Source organism: Patiria miniata, unplaced genomic scaffold, assembly GCF_015706575.1.
Source record: "Patiria miniata isolate m_02_andy unplaced genomic scaffold, ASM1570657v1 HiC_scaffold_5, whole genome shotgun sequence".
Classification (NCBI taxonomy): Eukaryota; Metazoa; Echinodermata; class Asteroidea; order Valvatida; family Asterinidae; genus Patiria; species Patiria miniata.
Window position 1 is genome coordinate 28,770,198 of NW_024037072.1, and position 22,276 is coordinate 28,792,473.

The 22,276-nt window shown below is 42.2% G+C and overlaps 1 protein-coding gene across 5 annotated transcripts in view; it reads left to right on the forward strand.

Annotated features, from left to right (window-relative positions):
- Window positions 1-4,232: 4,232 nt before the first annotated feature.
- LOC119740886 overlaps window positions 4,233-22,276 on the forward strand; it is a 59,518-nt gene continuing 41,474 nt past the window's right edge. For all 5 annotated transcript variants that reach the window (XM_038216349.1, XM_038216352.1, XM_038216350.1 and 2 more), the window contains exons 1-17: window positions 4,233-4,345; window positions 6,441-6,680; window positions 7,401-7,563; window positions 8,752-8,873; window positions 9,981-10,235; window positions 10,341-10,454; window positions 10,800-11,117; window positions 11,397-11,702; window positions 12,576-12,890; window positions 14,061-14,354; window positions 14,659-14,766; window positions 15,970-16,284; window positions 16,451-16,753; window positions 17,031-17,141; window positions 17,592-17,906; window positions 19,069-19,371; window positions 19,550-19,864. In XM_038216349.1, coding sequence (XP_038072277.1) covers window positions 6,494-6,680; window positions 7,401-7,563; window positions 8,752-8,873; window positions 9,981-10,235; window positions 10,341-10,454; window positions 10,800-11,117; window positions 11,397-11,702; window positions 12,576-12,890; window positions 14,061-14,354; window positions 14,659-14,766; window positions 15,970-16,284; window positions 16,451-16,753; window positions 17,031-17,141; window positions 17,592-17,906; window positions 19,069-19,371; window positions 19,550-19,864 — 3,844 coding nt within the window. In that variant the 5' untranslated portion in view covers window positions 4,233-4,345; window positions 6,441-6,493. The remainder of the gene's footprint in view (window positions 4,346-6,440; window positions 6,681-7,400; window positions 7,564-8,751; window positions 8,874-9,980; window positions 10,236-10,340; window positions 10,455-10,799; window positions 11,118-11,396; window positions 11,703-12,575; window positions 12,891-14,060; window positions 14,355-14,658; window positions 14,767-15,969; window positions 16,285-16,450; window positions 16,754-17,030; window positions 17,142-17,591; window positions 17,907-19,068; window positions 19,372-19,549; window positions 19,865-22,276) is intronic.

The following is a 22,276-nucleotide window of genomic DNA, read 5'->3' on the forward strand; positions in this document are numbered from 1 at the left end:
CCTAAAAAAATAAGTCGAAACACCCCCCCCCCCGATGTGACACCCAATAAAATTGTTAATGGATATATAATTTCTGCCTGTTGAAAATACGGGACACCATTCCGTAATCTAGTGTTAATAATCGTCGAATTTGAACAGCGCCCCCTATTGAAAAATGGTATTTTCATATTTTTTTGCTGATGAACCCCCCCCCCCCCCCTTCGAAAATTCCTGGATCCGCCCCTGCTCACTGAATATCATTTGTAACTTAAATTTACACTGGGATGGTATGGGAGCAGTATTGTTATTACCTGATCGTGTTATGGAAAACGTCGAATCTGGTGACTTTCATTCTCGTGTTTTGAATTTGTTTGATTTGAAATTTGGGACCAAATGTGCAAATGTGTGGGAAAGAAGTCCATTTACGTCACCGAAGAGTGAAGCAGGGCTCCGGTTTATACGAAGCTTCAGGTCCATCACAAAGGCCTACTAAGCTTCGAAAGAAGGCAACACTTTGTTGATTTGTTTACCTCAGAATAACCCACATTCAGGGTCCTCGATGACAAATGTGTCAAGGATTTCGAAAGGTTCAGTTGGGTTATTAATGCACATAATAATACACTGGCATTAAGCCAAACTGGGACAGAGCATTGAGTTGCGGGGTGTTTTTAACAGATATTCCCGGTTCAATGGAAGTATTGTTACAAAAAGGACTAAAGCAGGACAGGTTCATAGTCGCTCAGTTCTCAGGATACCCATTTAGGATAAAAAAAAAAAAACATCCGGAATTCGGGTTCTTTTCGGGTAAAAAAATTACACTTCTTCGAGTCCTTTTTTGTCAAGTTTTGACCCTGAAAAGAGTTGAGCCAAATGAACGCGGATTCCGGGTCACCCTGATGTTGATGTTTTTAGAGTGCACTTCCACTCTTTCACTTTCATGAACCATATTTTTTTTTAAATAACTGGTTCTGGTACATCTTCAAATGGTATTTAAATTTCGCTGTCAACATTTAACATTTTAAGCAATTTTGTTAAAGGGAAGATACAACATTTGCAAACATAGAAAAACGCGAATTGATCCAATTATCACGAAATACCTTGCTAGATTGTTAGGGAATGAAAATCTAAAGCATCCTGTAAAATGGTGGCTCCTGATGTGCTGACGTTTTCAAGAAAAATTGTATTTTTTCCAACGCTGGTCGGCCGACCAGCGCTGGAGAAAACTGGCTATTTTCAAAAACTACTCCATATTTCTTATATTTAGTTATTCCACATTTTCTTTGCAATTGATTACTCACCTGTGAACGGGTACAAGCCAGCTAAATTGATACTCTGACAGTACAATTCCCCAAAGTCTATAAATTACTCCATTTAATCAAAGTAGGGTTAGGGAACCAGACTACAAGAATATTATTGATTTTCTTGGTTTTCCCCAGCTTCTATAAGCCAAAAACAGAAAAAAAGTCTGTTTAACAATATTTGCTAAAACATATAAATCCTCCAAATGCACTTATTTCTGAAAATTGCAGCAAAAACCAATGTTGTGCATTCCCTTAAAAGGTATAACTTCATCCTGTTGGCATGTCTTTGTTTTGCTTAACATTTTGCTTTCTGTAGTTGATTTTAATTCATAATTATTGCTAACTTTAGACCAGGAAAAACATGACGGCGGCAATGAAAAACATGACGAAATTTTTTTTTTATCTCATCTCACCCGCGGAGTTTATCTTTGAATAATTTATATTGATATTTTAGAAGGAAGGCTGTGTTACGTGGATTAGACTGCTTGGAACCGTGCATTAAAATAAGCCGGAAAAGTGTTGAGTTTTTACTCAGAAAAGGGTTGAGCCAAATAAAACCCGGAATTCGGGTGTTTTTAGAGTTTTGAAGGGGAAAAAGGGCAAATGGTTTAAATTTTAAATGACATAAATTAAAAAGAAAACATTTACGTCAATGTTAATTTTTTCTACTGGGCCGAAATTTTGCCACAGATTACTTGCGATATAGGTGACCCTCCATGGGTCACTTAAGGGGTGAGGGCGGGATGCTACGGATCTACCTTCAGCTGATGCTCGCAGTGGCTGCATTCGGCTTTGCAAATGCGGGTAAGTTTTCTGTAAGAGTTGAAAAATGTAGTACCTATGTCCTAAAGGGGCATACCTGTACGTTTGCATGCACTCTAAAAACTCCCTTGGCATATTTGACAAGGAATATTGAGGGTTCTTTTTTCGCCAAAAAAAGTCAAAACCTTTTGGGACAAGGATTACACTTCTTGCTTGCCAAGGTTTCTGGGTCAAAATGTGAGTCAGAGAAGTGTCATTTTAATCCGAGAAGTGTCACTTTGGTAAATTTGGTGAATCAAACAAATGCATTTTTTGACTGTTAATTTTGACCCCGAAGAGTATCAGCCAAAATGGAACCCGCATACGGGTCAATCTGACCATGGACTTTTTTACAGTGTATAAGTCAATGACCCTTCGAACAATCGTGACCTCGTTCTTGCTTCTGAAAGGTTTTTTTTTCGGACAGAAATTATTGATATTAGAAACCGTCCACAGAGCATCAGTTGTCTTTTAAACTACGAAAAATTTAAGCAGCAGAACTATAAACCTACTCGTTGTGCGAGACTTCAAAGTTTAAGGAATCGTTTGGATGTCGGACCCAAAAGAGTTCTGGCTATGACGTAATTTGTACATGTATTGTGTCTATTCCAACCATAATGGAACGTTTTAAGCGACTGATTGTAAAATAGTCTGAACTCGCATGCTCGCCAACAACAGCAAAAATGTAAACAAGTGTTTGAAAAAAGTTCACATTTTGGAGAAAGGTGGGGGGGTGCCCATTATTTAGAAAATCCAAAATTTTGAACGGAACTACAAGCTCACAGTCCTGTGCACGGCTTCCACCCATTTTTTTACAAACCCTCAAGTTCATGGCCCACAGCATGCTTAAATACTGAATATTTTGAGGGCATGCAAATCGTGATTTGGCCGGCGCAGGCAATCGGACCGATTTACTGGTCTGCAACCCTAGAACCACGCCTGTTCAGGGTATTATACCTGCGTACGTGCAATAAAGGTATCGTAGAGGGCGCTCAACAACCATGTAATGCGGATGTTGGTATTACGGGGAAAGAAAATTCGCCTGCGGGCCAGGTTCGGGCTTGGCTTGGGGCTCAGGCTCAGTTCGTAGGTTCGTGAGCTGAATAACGGCGCGGGGTGTTGTGTGCAATGAGTGCATTTGGGCTTTTTTCCTATTTTGTTGCTTAGGCCAAAAACAAAAATATTTGGTCTCTGGTCAGAATTGACGCGGCCACGCGCGGCTTTTCTTTTTTTCTTTGCTTTTTTTTTTCTTCTTCAAGCTTGGATTGTACAGACAAGGTGGGGTACTATTTTGCTTTTTTGGTGTTCTCATGTACATTGGTGTCCTCCATAATTTGCCTTGGTGCTTTCGATCATCTTCCTTGGTGCAATTTCCCTCTCCTTGGTACTCTTTGGTAAAACAAATTGAGGAGGGGCGGAAATAGAGGGCGCTGTTGGAGCTACCGCGGAACATTTTGGAAAAAAAAAAGATCGACGCGCATGAATAAAATCGACGCGCGCGCTGACCAGAGACCGACTTATTTTTTTTTTTTGGCCTTAGTTGTAGAAAGAAATTCAACCCCATCATTTCTGGAAAAAAAAACCCGCTTAGGCCAAAAAAAAAAAGTCTCTGGTTTCTGGTATGGAGCTTGCCCCAAAAGTGGTGCGGCGACGCGGCTTTTTTTTTTTTTTTAACCTGGTTTTTTTTTTGGGGGGGGGGGCTTCAAATGTCGGCTGATGACTGCAAATGGTGCCCGACTAAACTTAGTGCAAGTATATGGGAGTCCAGAGAGGCCACATAAAGCTTATTCTCGATCATAACCCCATCTAAAAACACGTTAAAATTGTGCAGTAGCAGAATTCCAGTCAACTCAAACCAGTGAGTTTGGCGGTTTTGAGACATCATCTTTTATTGAAAAAAAACCTTTTTCATTTTGCCGACGCGCATGGCTACGGCGACGCGCGCGCATACCAGAAACCGGAGACTTTTTTTTTTGGCCTTAGTATTTAACGACATAATTATTGCTTCGCACACTGGGCTTCCGTAGCTGCTGAGCGCTGGTGCCACTGTGCGCGGGCTGCGTTCCGTGCGGCAGTGCGCGTCGCTGGTGCTCTGCGAGCCGTGTATATAAGCGCGCTGCACGTGCATCGCGGGCGCCTTCCCGCCGCTTGCTTTTGCTCCGTGCGGACGAAAGCATGGAGGAAGGCGAAAGCAAGTACGCTCTGCCCGGCGTTGGTCGCTGGCTGTTTGGATTAGGCTGCACCCCGTGAACCCTAGTTACGAGGTGAGTAGCTGCATCTTAGGCTTATCGGTCCCGATGTCTATTGGTACTAATTACCCGATTGGTGATTGTTTGATTCTAAATTACAAAATCCCCAAGACTGAGGTAATCATCATCGGTGTACGAATCACGGTAATCAGCGCCTATGATAACAGGTGAGTTACTTTAAATAAATCAACCAGTTGAAGTATATAAGCCTGGTGTGGTGCATAATCCTTGACGTGTCTACCTGGGTGTGGTGAGCGTGTGTGCGCGGTGTGCAGACCTAGGTGCCTGGAGGTTCCCCTAAACGAGTCCGCCCCTCAGGCCTCTGCGGTTATCGCTGGTCGTGGAGGCCATAGCCCATTATGTAGTCGGCGGCAGACGCCGCCTGGTAAAGTCCGCTACATTATCAACACTTATTAACTACACAATAATCGAAATATATATCTTCAGCCTTTTACCTCAAGGTATATATTTAATAACAATTATAATGTAAAGCTCAATATGTGAAATACATGTATTTCACATATTGAGTTTATGGACTCTCCGTGGCAAATTTTTGATGGCGCACTGCATTGTGAATCGCCCGAATTGAAGAGTCCTAAGTTTCTAATATATACAAAGTTCAAAATAAAATAACTATTGGAACACTTGTATTCAGTAATTTAACATTAACATGCATAATCCTCTAAAAATTGTAATTAACTTGGCAGTCAGATGTTTTATTTTATGCTATCAATTATAGCATTTTCTGAATCGGAATACAAGTGCTCTTTAAGTTCAGCTCTATAATTCAAAGTGTAATACATAACCTTTAGCTGTTTGAACTTTGAATTATTGTCAACATTCTTTTCAGTCGCTTATGAAATATTTTGCCTTTGCAACAAATACAAGAAAGAAATGGAGTTTGACAACAAAGACTTTTGAATGGAAAAGGGCAGTCTTTGCAATATATTTGTGGGGTGTAAAAAACAACCTTACCCCTATGCTTTTAGGGCCTAATTTCCTCTGAATTTCACTGAAATACTAGCTCACAGTCCTCGGCACGGATTCCAGTTTTCTTCATGGCCCTCAAAATGCTCTTGGGCCAAAAAAAAAATACTCGGTCTCTGGTCAGCGCGCGTGTCGATTTTAATCATGGGTGTCAACCTTTTATTTTTTCTTCAAATTAACATGGAAGCTACAACAGCGCCCTCTATTGCCGCCCCTCCTCAAATGTTTGTACCAAGAAGCACCAAGGAATGGGGAAATTGCACCAAGGCAAATGATAAAGGGCTTCAAGGCAAATTATGGAGGACACCAATGAGGACACAATGAGGACACAAAAAAGCAAAATAGTACCCACCTTGTCTGTAAAGACTGTACAATTCAAGCTAAAAAAAAAAAAAGCCACCAAAAAAACCAAAAAAATGCGTCGCCGCATCAATTCCAGAACTTCGGTCTGGCCTTATACCGGTACCGCGGATAATGTGAGTGCACACAAATCGTGATTTGGCCGGCGTAGGCAATTTTGAGCTTTTTTACTGGCCTGCACCTGGAAGGGCTCCTGTAGCGCCCCCTACATTCAGTCAAACGAAAGTGAACGTGCAGAATTCCATAGGGTTAGAGAGGTTGTGGAATGCTCGAAGACATTTCCGTAATTTTTCGGGTATATGTAGCCTAAAGTGTGATGAAATAAAAACGACTACTGTGTCTGTCATGAAATGAGTACAAAAGGTACTTTTGAGAGAGCTTTTTCAGGTCCTGTTTCGATTACAGGACTCCCGATGCAGCGTAATATAAACGAGTCCTGTTTATTACGTCACGATTTACTATGTTTTGTTTGCTGCCCCCAACGACGACTTTTACACAAATTGCACGTTCGGGTCGAAACAGCTAGGACTTGAAAAACAGCCCTCAAAAGTACCTTTTGGACTCATTTCATGACAGACACAATAGTCGTTTTTATTTCATCACACCGTAGGCTACATATACCCGAAAAATGACGGAAATGTCTCCCAGCATTCCACAACCTCTTGAATTGTTTAATTGGCTTGGCTATCTTGCAAACGGTGATACGGGTCAATTGAAGCGTTACCCTATGTCCTAAATACCTACCTGTCCTTACACCCAACAGGAGATTTTGCACTTGTGACTGATCTCGATAGAGGAGCAATTTACGTGGGTACCATGGGTCAGGCCTTGGATGACTTGGTTCCTCTCCCTTTCAACGGGGTCGTACGTCCTGTTTCCGTTGACTACGACCCACGGGAACAAATGGTGTACTGGACCGACATATCCAGTCAGCCTTCGCCTAAGATCTCCAGAGCAAATATCGACGGGAGCAACCAAACAACAATTGTGGACGGTTTGGAAGGTAATTAGTTTTTGAAATACCGTCTTAATTAGACTTTTGCTCAAAATGTCATGTTCTCCACAAAGTGTGCAGTTTTTGGTCTGTAATGATCTGTTGTTGTACCATAAATGACTAAAATAGATACTTTCTTAATTAGCCTCTACACCAAATAACCTATTCCTAAATACTGAAGTCTTAGTCAGTGAATGGTGGGCTATCAATAAGAGAAGAAATCAAACTTGGGATTAACTGAAATGTAAGGGATCCCCCCCCCCCCTCCCCAACGCACCACGCATGACTAGACTCTTCAGAAATCACATTCTGCAGATGTCTCTGTCACTTTTACACATTCAACACCCTTAAAACTTTGGCACTGTATATGATTGAACCCGTCTGGACTCCCGGACTAATACAACCCTCCGCGATCGGGGGTCTACCCGATGTTCCACAATATGTTCCCTGAAATCCGTAGAATTAGGGTTAGGATTAGGGTTGGGCAACATAGGTATGCACCCCCATGATTGGGGGTCTACCCGATGTTTCCCAATGGGTTAGGGTTAGGGTTGGGCAACATAGGTACATGTATGCGCCCCCGTGATCGATAGCATCTCTACTTTTTGTCCTGCCGTGACATTATGTAATTGTTTATATCTACGAGAACAGTCAATCTGTCAGTGCATATTTGGTAATTGTCTCACATCTCGATTCAAGAAAAAGTTTAATTTAATATGTATGAAACAGTCCCGGACGGATTGGCCCTTGATGTTGTGGCAAGGATGGTGTATTGGACAGACGATGGCCTGAGACACATGGGGCGAACGTCTATGGACGGCAATGGAAGCAAAGAAATCATCCTGGAAAGTCTGGACCATCCAAGAGCTATTATAGTTGACCACGACAATGGGTAAGTGTAAACAAGGATAAACGGGAACATTTATTCTGAAACGTCACAGTTAAACATAAATACACAGATTTGACCTCGCGTTTTTCGGATTTCTGCCCAAGTCGGTATAGCCTTTAATCAAGTCCCACGCGCTTACCCGGACACCTGACGCACCCCGGATGCTGACACGTAAAAAGACTAGCACGAGCAGCAAAGCCGCGAGGGCCTTTACCATCTCGTGGAGAACGCTTATGTTTTTCTTTACATTTGTCTACCAATTTGGTAGACATGCATAATGCATTACCCGTTGTGAATTGACCAATGAAAATGCAGAATTACTAACATAAATCAGCCGTCGTCTGGCGCCAGACAGCACGCGCGCCATGGCGCGGGTGCTGTTGCTGGTAACCGCAAACCACCGTTAGATGATTGGTTTATATTGCTTGTTTTATATTACGTGAATAAATGAATAAGCAATAAGTTCCACAATAGTAAAGGCCCTCGCGGCTCCGCTGCTCGTGCTAGTCTTCCGTGCCAGCATCCGGGGTGCGTTACGTGTCCGGATGGTCCGGGTATAGGCACGTGGGACTTGACTAAAGGCTAAGTCGGTGCAGAAAGACAATAGGCTACCTTTTATGTTTTTTTGTCTTCGCTTACAAACAAATCCAATTAATTTGTATTGTATTTGTATCGCAAAGGCCCTAAATGTCAAAATCTGTTGCACCGTTTTATTTGTTTTTTAAGAACAACATTATTTTCGCACTTTACCAATAGCGCCCCCTCTGCTGCAGTCATGATGAGTACCTGCAACTGTATCTTTTCTTGCAACTAGACACAGAGACGGGTTTAGTGGGAGGCTCTAGGGGTGCGGGCCAGTAAATCGGTCCGAAATTGCCGACGCCGTCCAAATCACGATTTGCATGCCCTCAAATTATCCGGTATTGCAGCATTTTGAGGGCCGTTAACCTGATGGTTTGTAAAAAAGAAGGTTGGAAGCCGTGCAGAGGACTGTGAGCTCGTATTTATGTGAAATGTGGATGAAATTAGACCCCTTAAATGGCTCTATTTTGCAATGGAGCGTATAGCCGTCCACTTTCAAAATGGCGATGGTCTTCAGGACTGCTTGTAGGGGTGATCATCTTTGGATGGAAATTTCTCCCAAAGGTCATAAATGTCTCTTCTCTTTCTCTTCTATGTTTGTGCCTTCAGACACATCTATTGGACGGACTGGGGATCAACAGGAAAGATCGAGAGAGCAGACTTAAACGGCAATAACAGGATAGAAATAATAAACAATGATCTTCGCTGGCCTAATGGTATCGCCAAGGACGGTACGTAGTGCAACTGAACTGCAATAATCTTATCACGGCTACACTATACAGTTCAAATATGTATGTGAGTTTGTTTCTGCATTCAATAGGGGACGTTGAACAGTAGAGGACAATATGTCTCCTATTCCCGAAAGTCTCCAATTTGGTGATAGTGTACAAAACCTACAGGTCTTCCTAAAAAGTGAAAGTACTTGGTGAAAGTCAAAAAAGTGAAACCCAAATGTTGGGACTATTGTTTTAGTGAAGTTCTGCATGTAGCACTTTTTACATCTTATCTAGGATATAAAAGCCTCATTCATAAGCTTTTTTCTCGTACAAGAATCATTCAAATCACTTATTTACTTTTAAAGTTGCAGAATTTTAAACAAAACCACCGATTTAAAGTTCTGTCCACGGATCACAAAAAAGTGTGCCTTCTTTCAGCAAAACGAACGCAATTCACACACATCCCTATGTGATTTGAAAAAACATACTTCTTGTGATCCATGGATAGAACTTTAAAACGGTGGTTGTGTTTAAAATCCCGTAACTTTAAAAGTACATGAGTGATTTGAATGCTTTTTGTACTAAAAGAAAGCTAATGCATTGGGCTTTCATATCCAAAATTTTGAAAGTGCTACATGAAGAACTTTACTAAAACAATGGTCCCGACATTTGGGATTCGCTTTTTTTGTACTCACCCTGTACAAACAAAAGAGAGACAACAGGGGGTTCCCAACTGCAGGCAAACTGACACACTTGTGTAAATTGCGTGAGTTTGTTTCTGCATTCAATAGGGGACTTGAACAATTAGAGGACAACTGAGGGTCCCCAGTTCCCGAAGGTCCCCAATTTGGCGATCGTGTACAAAACATATGGGATGTCTTCCTAATAAGTTAAAGTACAAGCAGTAAGTCGGTGAATCGAGGACAGGAACCAAATCGAGGACGACCTCGATTAGAAAACGTGTACGAAAACAATCAGAGCTATTGCGAAAAAGTTAGAGTACAAACAAAGGAAAAAGGTAAGAGGAACAAAAGATAATCCTCGATTAACACCATAAACAAACGTGTGTGATCGTTCACGAGTTGATCATTAATAATCATGTAAAAATGTTTGTTTCCACAGGAAACTACTTGTACTGGTGTGATGCTTATCTCGACAAAATCGAGCGCAGTGACCTGTCGGGAAACAATCGGACACTTGTCGTCGACCTCTCCCGTTCCGGGCTGATTCATCCGTTTGATGTCGCCGTATACAATAACTCGGTGTACTGGACCGACTGGCATGATCATTCAGTTGGTCATCTCCTTCCAAATGGAACAGTAGGATCCATCGGCCCATCGGTCCTCGCACAGGCCTGGGGTCTTCATATCGAGAAAGGTTAGAACCTATTTAAATTTTGCGGGTTTGTTAGAGAAGGGAGCATGCACTCCTTAATTTCCCCATCAGTTCAAGTCTAACTGTCTTTGAACATTTTGTTCACAGCGAATAACTCCTGCGACAGTTCCCCTTGTAGCTCAAACGCCACCTGTGTAGATGTCATCAACGGGTTTTCTTGTCTGTGCCCAATGGGATACGACGGACCAACCTGTGAACTTGGTAAAATCCTAGCTCTATGGTAACATAAAAATTATGAGCACTTTGGGACAAATTACAGTTCCAGTAAATCTGAGCATTCGTTTCAGTGCTAGCCCATCATCACCCTGAGTAACAAAGTAAAAAAATATGTTTGAACTACAGTAGAATTGATTAGATTTTAAAGCTGGATCCAGATGCAAGATCCGGATATCAAATTGAGGAGGAAGTTTATTAATGTCTGTGTACTGCCATACTAAATTGTTACTTCCAGATAAGATGTTGGGGGAATTGATAAACCAAATAGCCTATCTGGGAAATGGAAACCATGGCATAACAGCCTTGTGCATGATTATTTGTGTCTTAAAGCCGCTCTTCGTCTGGTCGGTAACACAACTCGCAGTGAGGGACGTCTGGAAATCTTTCTCAACGGTGAATGGGGAACGGTGTGCGATAACTCCTGGGAACAAGAGGATGCCGATGTGGCTTGCCGGCAGCTTGGCTTCCCGGCAGGGGCCAATGCAGCTACAAGTGGCGCGATGTACGGTGGGGGTTCTGGACCAATTCATGTGGACAATGTGACGTGCACAGGTCAAGAAGACTATTTGGAGCATTGCCAGCATGTTGGGAATGGAGTTCATAATTGTACCCATGATGAGGATGCAGGTGTTTGGTGTTCACCCTCAGGTATATTTCTAATGACTGACCACCTGTGCAGATTACCATAATTTTTAACTAAGATTTTTGTGGGGGAAAAAGGAGGTACTTTTTATTTTGAATGATTTTCATCAAGGGCTCCCTGACAACTTGTTTCTGTAGAGTGCTGTAATTCATACCTTCTTTTTTGTTTGTTTCATCCAAGCAGTCTATAACCACTAAAGTTCATTTCCAGAGGTCTTTCATTATTTATTTAAAGTATTTAGTCAAATCTTCGATCAGTAATATTGGTACTTCTTATTTCTGCAGTTCGTTTGGTCAACGGGTCAAGTCCCAACGAAGGTCGTGTGGAGGTGTTATGGAAGGGTGTGTGGGGGACTGTCTGTGATGACGGTTGGGACGTGGATGATGCTACTGTGGTCTGCCGACAGCTGGGCTTTGTTGGAGCTCGTGTGGAGGCCTTCCCAGCTGCTGCGTTCGGTCAGGGCTACGGGCTGCCGATATTGCTAGATGATCTCAGATGCGTCGGTGACGAGGACTCGGTGTTTGAATGTGGGCACAGAGGGATAGGGAGTCATTACTGTGTACATCAAGAAGATGCAGGGGTCCGTTGTGGTAAGTTGCATTCATAAATACCTCAGACAGTTTAGCTATTCCTATTGGTCGAGAGCCTGTCACGTGGCCGGTATTAAACGGATGATAAAGACATGGCTAGCTGGTCTTAAGCACTTTTCCAGTGTCACAATAAAATGTGGACTCCTAAAAATCCAGTGTCTTTTACCGTTTCATTGGTTGAACGTTCACAATCCTCATGTAGGCATGCGCAACACTACAAGCGAGTCAGAATTTTATAGTTCTAAATTCAAAACGCAACGACCCAGGTGCGTTCTGCGTGACATCGCGCAGAACATGTTACGCGTGCGTCAATCTCCATAAAAGGGTTGTTTACATCTTACTTGCCAGCTGAACACTCCATTATTTTGCTAGAGGGATGTTTCAAAAAGCATGAAGTGAACTTGTTGAACAAAATCGGGATTTTTTGAACGAATTATTTGAAATTTTTTTACGGATAAGGTATTTATGAATGGGAATAAATTTGTGCTCGGTCGGTATTTATCACTCGTTTAATACCGCTTAGAGTCTGGGTGCTGATAATTACCCTCGCCTCCGGTTCGGGTAATTATCAGCACCCAGACTCTAAAGCGGTATTAAACGAGTGATAAAAACCTCCGGAGCACACATTTATTCCCTTATTTAATGACGGTTCCTCCTCTATGGATTTTTAGTTTTAAAAGAAAGTGAAGCTGATTGGAATTAAGGTGTAAGTAAAAGATTGCGCGAAGAGTCACGGTGGTGGCATTCCTGGTACTTGATAAACTGCGATGAATTCGACAGAAATATTTTTCTTTAAATGCGTCGAATAATTGTATAATGAGGCCAAATACATTGTAATATTTACTGAGCTACAATTATTCTTGCCTATTTCAGCCGAGCTCCGTCTTGTCGGCGGCAGAACCCATAACGAAGGTCGGCTTGAGGTCCTCGTTGCGGGTGTGTGGGGCACAGTGTGTGACGAATCTTGGGGAGTGGTAGACGCTGGAGTTGCATGCCACCAGCTTGGCTTCCCCGGTGTGATCAATGCTACCCGAGGCGGAGCTTTTGGAACTGGACACGGGCCAATTCACTTTGGTAACGTAACGTGCTCTGGCCAGGACACCAAGCTACAAGATTGTCAACTCAGCACCGGCGAGGCACTTCATTGCACTCATAGTCAGGATGCAGGCATGGTGTGTAGCCCTTCAGGTAAATACAATCATTAATTAGTACCTTCAAGGAATTCTTCCTGGTCTTGAGGTTTCTTTTATGAATAAGGAGCTATGTCAAATTAGAAACTAAGTCATTCTGAAAGTAGAACAAGGGACCAACACCTTAGAAAACGATACTCTTGAATATTTATTCCAAGCATAAGCGCGTCCCTTTCCATTTCATTTGTTCTCATATTTTTTTTGTCTATGAAGTACGGTCGCTCTGGCGGGAGAAAAATAATATACTAATATCAGAGTCTTATATAGCGCTGGAAATAAATGCAGTTGCACACGTATAGATGGCTAAATGTAATGATGCCAAGTACGAATTGTCTGTAGTTGTGTGTATTGCAATGATTTATCATGAGTTGCCATCACTGAATTAAATAATAATAGACATAGGCGTAGCCAGCAGGGGGGGGGGGGAGGGGATTTGCTCTTTTCCATCTAAATGCCCTTTTTCACCAGCACTTACCCCAAATATTTGTAAACATTGACCTTCTTTTTTTAACAAGTGTCCTTTTTTTCTGAACAAGTGCCCTTTAGGGAAAAAAGGGTGTGCCCTTTTTGAGCCAGCGGCCGTTACGAGTGTTTGAATACTGTGCATTTATCGCCCTGAAAAGCGCCATAGATTGTTAAGTTAGTGTGCATAATCTTCGGTTTTGAGCAGCGCCCCCATTGACAGATGGTACCCCCCCCCCCCCCCCCCCCCCCCCCCCCCCCCCCCCCCCCCGAACAAGTCTCCAGAGAAAAAAGGTGCTACAAGTCAGCGCGGATGTGCAAGTGCCCCTTTATTTCAAGAAATTGTTAACCCCCTCCATAGAAATGACATTGCTACGCCCCCGTATAATCATATTCGGCAAGACGTGAAGTTGCCTTTTAATAAAGTAGATATCCACACCCGGCAGCACTTCAACGTTTTGGCCGTGTAATGGCAGCTATGGCATAACAGTAAAGGTACACTGGAAACACCTGATCGAAATGATGAGAGGCAACGTCCACATCTTCTTGAACTCCACTGGTTGCCATACTGGTTGGCGTAAAAATGTGGTATTTTTCAATAGCTTCTCAAATAACACAGCCCAAAATAGGGTCGGCAGAAATGAAAACCAAAGAAATAAAATGGGATGCCGTAATTAAAATAATGTATAACTTTCTTGCATCAAAGTGCGCTTGGTGGGTGGTTTGAGCTCAACTGAAGGTCGCGTTGAGGTGTTTTTCCGCGGTGCCTGGGGAACCGTCTGCGGCTACTCCTGGGGATTGATCGATGCTTCTGTCGTCTGCAAGGGACTTGGTTTCTCCAGAGCAGTGGAAACGCCAACCTTCGGAAGGAACTATGCATTGGACATATTGCTGGATAATCTTGATTGTGACGGTGACGAGTGGACGTTGTTTGACTGTCGGCACAATGGGCCTGGGATTCACCGTTGTACTTATTATCAGGATGCAGGTGTCCGATGTGGTACGTTTGAATCAAGACAATAATTTTTTTTGTTCCAAATTAAACCTTCCTATTCCCAAAACAGTTACCCTAAAATGTCTGTCTCTATAAAAAAAACATTTTCTGTTCTGTCTTAAAGACGAGCTAAAACTATTATTTTTACAGTAAGCTTCCAATCCCTGCTTTCATCAAAACTTTACACAAGGATTTGAAACTGGATTTTGTTTCAGATATAGTTATATTCTGCTTTTTAAATACTTTTCCATTTTCTGATATATCCTCGTGTTTATCAATAATAATTAATCAAATCATGTTTTCTTTCTAGATGCTTGTAGCAATGACGTCTGTGTAAATGGCGGCACTTGCAACACTGTTGCGAATGGTATCTCATGCCATTGCCCATCAGGTTATAGCGGACCCTCTTGTGAATTTGGTAAAGATAATTTTCTTTCAATTATACAAAACTCAGTTTTGTTCTCTTCGCTATTCTAACTGTCAATATAAACACTCCTGGAGTCTCCGTGTCTTAGTTGAGCGAATAACATGATCGTGGAATGGGTGGGAAATGATGGGAAGACATTGCTTTTTTGCGGCAATTTCCTTCCCGTTCAGAAATGCGAAATTCTCAAACACTAAACAAAAATGTAGAGCAAATCAGCTGGTATTTTGCTCACTGTTGGTCAACATACCAACCGCCTGCTCTCTTTGGTCAATGTTTACCCGAATTAACCAACAATAAGGCAAATTCCTACCAAGTTTGGGCAAAAATTGCCAACAGTGTTTTACCCAACATTTTTAGAGCGAACTGGAGGATATCCGTAAATGGTGAAATCCTGCACCAGGCGATTTCACCTTTAAAGCAACGTTCCAGAATCGACTTTTGCAACCTAGGCTTGATGGTCTTACTTCTAGGTTTACTATCCATGCACTCCACCGCAGGGTACATCCAGTACAGGGCGACCGTTTTAGCTGATTTTCGGCTAACTTTTACAGAATTTTGGTTAAAAAAACAGAAAATTTGACAGAATGGATTTTTTTGGCAGATTTCTGGCAGAATTCTGCAAAAATGGTTATTTGACAGAAAAACAGCAAATTTGAACAAAAAATGATACATTTGTTTAAAAAAAGCTTCAATCCTTTCAAACAAACCCTTGCATAAAGGGACAGGTTGGCTGGTCTAGGTGCTGAGGTTCACCAGGAAACGGACTTCGCCATGGCCGGATCCGCGTTTTGCCCGAAATTTACGCGATAATTTCACAACATCTTTATGAGACTATAAATTATTTATAATATAATTTGAACCTTAATTTAGGCAAAAGTACCACTCTGCATGTGATTTTAAGTGTATATAGTGTATTTCGAGTAATTCCGGGGAATTTGGCAGAATTTTGATAAATCTGACAGATTTTGGATGTGCATTTAGCAGAATTTGGCTCTGACCTTACGGTAACCCGGATCCAGTATATCGGGCTTTCGAATTAATTAACTTGGTCTTACCCCATTGACTTTTACATTAAAACAAAAAAAAATGGGTAAAATGGGTTGATTATTCGACCAACGATGGGCGAATAGTATGATTGACTCTGAATTAAATTTTGTGCAGGCACTCATTTTTTTTATTGAATACTTTTCTCAGCTGGACTTCGTCTTGTTGGCGGTAATGTCAGCAGCGAGGGGCGGCTTGAGGTACTACTGAACGGTGAATGGGGTACGGTGTGTGCCGACTCCTGGGGACTGGAGGACGCCCAGGTGGCTTGCAGGCAGCTCGGCTTCCCTGGTGGTATGGAGGCTACTCCAGGTGGATCTTATGGGAGAGGAACAGGGCCGATTCATCTAAGCGGTATCATGTGCTCCGGCCAAGAAAGCAACCTTGAGAATTGTACCCACAGCGGAATCGGGATACATAACTGCACTCATGCCAACGATGCAGGCATCGTGTGCAATCCAAAAGGTAAGATTGTAGAAAGAAAAAAATAGAATTGTTGATTGTCCACGGTGGACAATTCAACTGGCTTAACTAAGCCCAAACAGCCAAAACCGGGGCATTATTGATATAACATTAAGTGATTTCAATATATTGCAATACATATCAAATTACAAGCTGTCTGTGCTTACAGTTCGTTTGGCAGACGGTCAAAGCTCCAACGAGGGTCGTGTTGAAGTGTTCTGGAATGGTGCTTGGGGGACGGTCTGCGATAATTACTGGGACATCATCAACGCCAATGTCGTCTGTCGTGAATTAGGCTACTCCCAAGCAGTTCAGGCCCTGCGGTATGCTGCATTCGGCCAAGGGGACGAATTTGACATACTACTCGACAATGTTCAGTGCAGTGGTGACGAAGATACAATATTTGATTGTCCTCACAACGGCTTGGGTCTCCACGACTGTCGACATTATGAGGATGCTGGGGTCCGATGTGGTAAGCAATTTGAAATGCAAAGTAGTTGATAATATGACGACCACTCACCTAGTAGATGTGGACAGATTTTTTTCCTTTCCTCCATAAGATGACAATTTTTGCTGAGCCGACATAATCACCGATTGTAGCTGAACCACACGACAGAAACACTTTCACTTGAAAATCAAGTTCTTAGGCCTGCTGCCCATGGGTATTGTAATTGCCATTCAAACAAGCTCTCGTAAAAATAATGGAGACTTCGCGAACATTGAACCATTTATCTTTCCGTTCTGAACAGAACCGTGCGACAGCGACCCGTGTAATAATGGAGGAACTTGCACCAGTACGCTATTGGGAAACATAACTTGCCTCTGTCCCGAGGGATACAGCGGACGCACGTGCGATTATGGTACAGATTATTTTTCACTTTGTTTTCAGTATTTGCAGTGTTCTGTGACTATAGGCTATACATGTTGGTGAAAAAAATTGTTCTTATATTTTTTTTTTCTGGTAGTTGTGGTTAAGTTTGTAGGCCTGTTGTTTGGATTAACCTGCAATGCGTGATTGACTTGTAATATTCAAATTTCTAGAATAACTGTCGGGTGTTATTATTTCACATGTTTTAAAGCAACAATGAAGCAAGTATCGGTGGACTTTATTTGTTTCCATGCAACAGTTTGTGGTGTCGAAGGTACTTATTATGAGATGACGTGGTGATGAGGTTACGATTCATTGTCTGTAAATGTATGTTGGGCCACTTAGTCTCCTGATTTCATTTTTGGCGCGGATAATATACAAAAGTCTACAATGTAATGGAAGTGTACATCAATTTGTCATCCAATCTGAACTCCTCTCGCAGCTGAACTTCGTCTCATCGGAGGCAGAACCCCTAACGAAGGCCGGATCGAGATCTTCCTCAACGGTACATGGGGCACACTCTGTGATAGCTCTTGGGGACAGGAAGAAGCACGGGTGGCCTGTCGACAGTTGGGATTTCCTGGTGTCGTTGAAGCGACAACGAGCCAGTCTTACGGGAATGGGAGCGGGCCGATTCACCTGGACAATATTGTGTGCAGTAGTACAGACAACAGCCTAGAGAGCTGTCAGCACAGCGGGGTCGGGGTCCATGCTTGTAATCATACAATGGATGTTGCCGTTGTTTGTTCTCCAGCAGGTAATGCAGCTTAATGAACCCTCCAAGCAGCGAAGCGGTGATAAAATTCTCCACATTTTCCAAATATGGGCATTTTTTTTTTGATTGGCCAATTAGGCCAAGCTTCCATCTAATCCTCACCCCTACTATACGCCGCAAGCCTGTAGACTCCCATTGGCCAGACCCTAGCCACTCCGGAGTAAGGAGTGTTGAAAGACAGAAGCCAAGATTGCGGCTCATGCCTTTGTGCGGTAATTGGAGAAAATGGCAGCCAAACCCTTTGTGCCGCCGATCCCTTTGTGTCAACCCCTCGTGCCACCCAGAGCTCAGACAGGTTGAAGACAATCCCCGACGATGTGAATGACCTATATCTTGTGTATGTACAGGCATGCGGGGGTTATTGACCTAGAAACACATGTGGTGATAAAATTCTCCACATGGTAACTCCGTGTGATTTTTTTTTGCGAAGCTGCTCCCAGGGTTAATAATGACTGACAGCAGGTTTACCAATTAAATAACCGTCTCCAGCATGTGAATTTGTTAGATGAACTTTTATAAGCCATATATACCATAGCTTAAAATTCAGAGGGATCTGATTCTTTGCCCAATGGTGTGTAAAACAAAGACTAATGTATTTTAATTCTTGCAAGTGCTTAGCGATGAAACTCTTATATTCTATTTAACTCGAAACTATACTTTCTAGAAACAAGGAACAGATTATTTTCGAAAGTTAGGCTAATAAGGAACATCATCTTGAAGACTCTACTAAATATTCACAATCAGTTTTCGTGAATGTCTTTAATAGAACTGAATAGATCCAGAAAATCTTGCAAGAATTTTCAAATTGTTTAAGTGCTACCAGTATGTGTAGACTTTTAACTCCTTCGGGAGGATTTCCTTGCCATTGTGCGCCTATCAATTGTGCAGCCCCCCCGGGCCGCCCCACACAAGACCTGTCGATTGTCACTTTTGCAGTGACGATATCCTCACCCCTGCATAATTTTTGTGACAATCTCCGACATACGCGGATGGAGCGCACCAAACTGGGTGCCTTTCCATTTAGTGCACCAATGGTAAAACGGTTTGTGAGTGACAGAAACTCCTGCAGTTTGAGAAAACGTGACTTAATCCAGACATAACACCTATATTTATATGGAAATCACTGTGTTTTTTGGTCTTGTAGTTCGTTTGGTCGATGGTTCCAGCTCCATCGAAGGCCGTGTGGAAGTGTTTTATGATGGGGCGTGGCGAACCGTCTGCGACAATGGTTGGGACACCAGCGATGCTACTGTCGTCTGCCGAGAACTGGGTTTCGGCGAAGCAACATTCGCTTTCTCAGATGCATTCTTCGGCTCAAATTATGATCTTGAGATACTGCCGCATGATCTCATGTGTCATGGCAATGAGAAAACGTTGTTTGATTGCGAGCATGGCGGGGCTGCAAGTCGTTACTGCAGTCATTATGAGGATGCTGGTGTCCGTTGTGGTAAATCGGCAGTTCATCTTTCCTCGATTTTTACCCAATATGTTTACAGCTTATTGTCAACTTTGTAATAAGGAGACACATAAGGAATTGTTTACAGTTCTAATGTTAGTTAATTTGTTTTTAAGCCTATAGCTGCTTTATATATTGTTTGATTGTTTCCCCCAAACAACTCATACAGCCAATATTCGTCTTGAAGACGGCCACATCCGTAATGAGGGTCGTATTGAGGTCTTCCTCAACGGTGAATGGGGTACGGTGTGTGAGGACTCCTGGGGACTACCTGATGCCCAGGTGGCTTGCAGGCAGCTCGGCTTCCCTGATGCCATCGAGGCGACCCAAGGCGGTGCTTTTCCAAGTGGAATGGGACCAATTCACTTGGCCGGCCTTATGTGCACCAGTGCTGAATCGAGTCTAGACAGATGTCCGCAAGGCGGTATGGGAGTCGGAAACTGCACTCACTTTCAGGATGCTGGAGTCATCTGCTCCACTGCAGGTAACTTTAATACCTCTTTGCAAACCCTTTTAATATAAATATTGTCATGGATCATAAATTGGTTCCATCTCGTAGATAGAAACTCAATAATTGTTGCAAATTTATCTTTGTATTGCATTCATACATGTACAGGTAGCGGTCTGGGCCACCTACTTTCTGAATTTGAAAATGGATACAAAGATAAGAATTTTGCGAACCCAAGCCATCGTGAAAATCATGCGTTTGTTAACATGAAGGCATTTTTTTTCAAAATAATGTGTATTTGAAGAGTGGAGAACAGATCATCTTTACGCCTGCAAACACACTGTGCAATATTTAACAATTGTTGACTGCTGTGATGTGGAATGTGACGTTTTAAGCACCCTCGGGGCGCATAGCACCCGAGGCGAAGTTTTTGTTATACCCTTGTCTTGGATTCTTTGGATTTTGATGTTAAAAATCACGATTACAAACAACAGCAAACACAACAATAACGACAGTCGTACGTCAACTCACCAGGCGCGGATCCAGGGGAGGGCCGCGGGGGCACGTGCCCCCCGTCAAATTTGAGTCCAAAAAAAAAAAAAAAAAAGGAATAGAAGGGGGAAAAAGAGGGGAGGTGAGGGAAGGAGGAGGGAACCTCCTTACAAAAATACCGGCGCCGATATTAAACATGAGCCTGCAAACATTGCGTACTCGACTCGAAAAGCTTCGAAATAAACCGCGATCCCATCGTACGTACCCCGTACGTACGTACATGTACGTACGTATTACCCTGCATATACCGTTATTACATGCGATTCATACGAACGTACACGATTTATTCTCTACGAACATGCAGCTTTATGTGCGCGACAAACACACGTTCCGCAGTGCTCTTTGGACCACACCATTGATCAAGGGTGTGTTTTAGTAAGAACAATTTGCCAGCAGTTCCACATGCTTTTGAATTACAAATTATACTATTTTCACAGAGTCCAAAACATGACCTTGTTTTAAATTGACTTCTTCAACGTCACGTCATCATATAATTTTCGTAAAGACTTTATTCGAGAAACGATGTAAAACCCTGAAAAAAATTGTAACACCCCTGAAGGTCATGGATCCGTCCATAAAACGTTTTTTTAACGAAGAAAGTTGAGATCCAAAAGTTGGGTTTTGACGTTACTACGCGTTGCAGAAAATACAAATCTGATAAGTTTGGTACATAAAAGAGATCTGTTTGTCTGAGGACGAAAACAATCAGCAGTTATTGCCCAAAGGCAAGTTTTAGCACTCGAGACATGCTCTTGCAAGCTAGACAGAAAGCAAGTGTGTTGCTTTTTGAATTGCAAGCGAGATTAATTTGATCGTAGTTCGCCGGTGGCGACGCGGGCCGGCATCCGTGCCGGACCGGGAGGTATACACCTATTCCTGATGTTTATTTCTCAACGTACGTTATCATCAACAATTATTTACTGTAATTTTTTTTTACATAACTAAATGACGAATCCACCTTCAAAATTGTACCATGTGGAAATTGCAATCATGGCGCCGAAAGACCCGATGTCTATTATAATGTAAAGACCAGACGCAGTGTCTCACACAATTTGTCTTGCTGCGCCGCCGATCTGCCGATGGTTTATTTACAAATACATGCACGTGTAATAGGCCCTATTCTTGAAATTGAAACTTGACTGAATTAAAAGAACATTTCTTTAAAATGTTTTGGCATTTTACATTATGCAAAAAAAGAGGGAGAAACTTGGATGACCGTATGATTAATTTCTGTAGTCATGAGATAAAACTGAGCTGTGAAGTTACAATGCAGGCTAATTGCTCCTCTGTTTTAGTTTGATTAAATTACACTAATTTTAAACTTGAATTCAATTAACATGTTCAAGCGGTTTCTTCTTGTTGATAAACTGAAAGTTTCAACTTGAAACAAAACATTAGAAAGCATCCTTACACCAGTTTACAAACTAAGTTTTTACAATTCCTTTTTCAAAAATATAATGCACGAAGACACATGCAGACGAAAATACATGGTATCAAGTGATAAGAAACTGAGAAGGCTTGTAAAAGCAAGAGAATATTTTAATCAATGAAAAAAATCTTATAATCTTAAAACAATTTACTCAAATAACTCCGGGGAATTGCCTCAGATTGCACCACAGAGCATCTAGAATCCAAAATTTCCTGGGCCCTTAAGCGGGCCCCGGACCCCACGCCGAAAGATGTTCGCGCTCCGCATTGGTCTTCGGAAAGATGCCCTATACTCATCCTTGCAAGATACAATTCCTTTTCAAAAATAAGCACGGAAATAACTATGCAGACAAAAATGTTTGGTTATACAAGTGAAGAACAGAAGAAACTGAAAAGGCTTGTAAACGCAAGAGTATATTATAAACCAATGAAAAACATCCTTATAATCTTAAAACGTTTTGCTCAAAT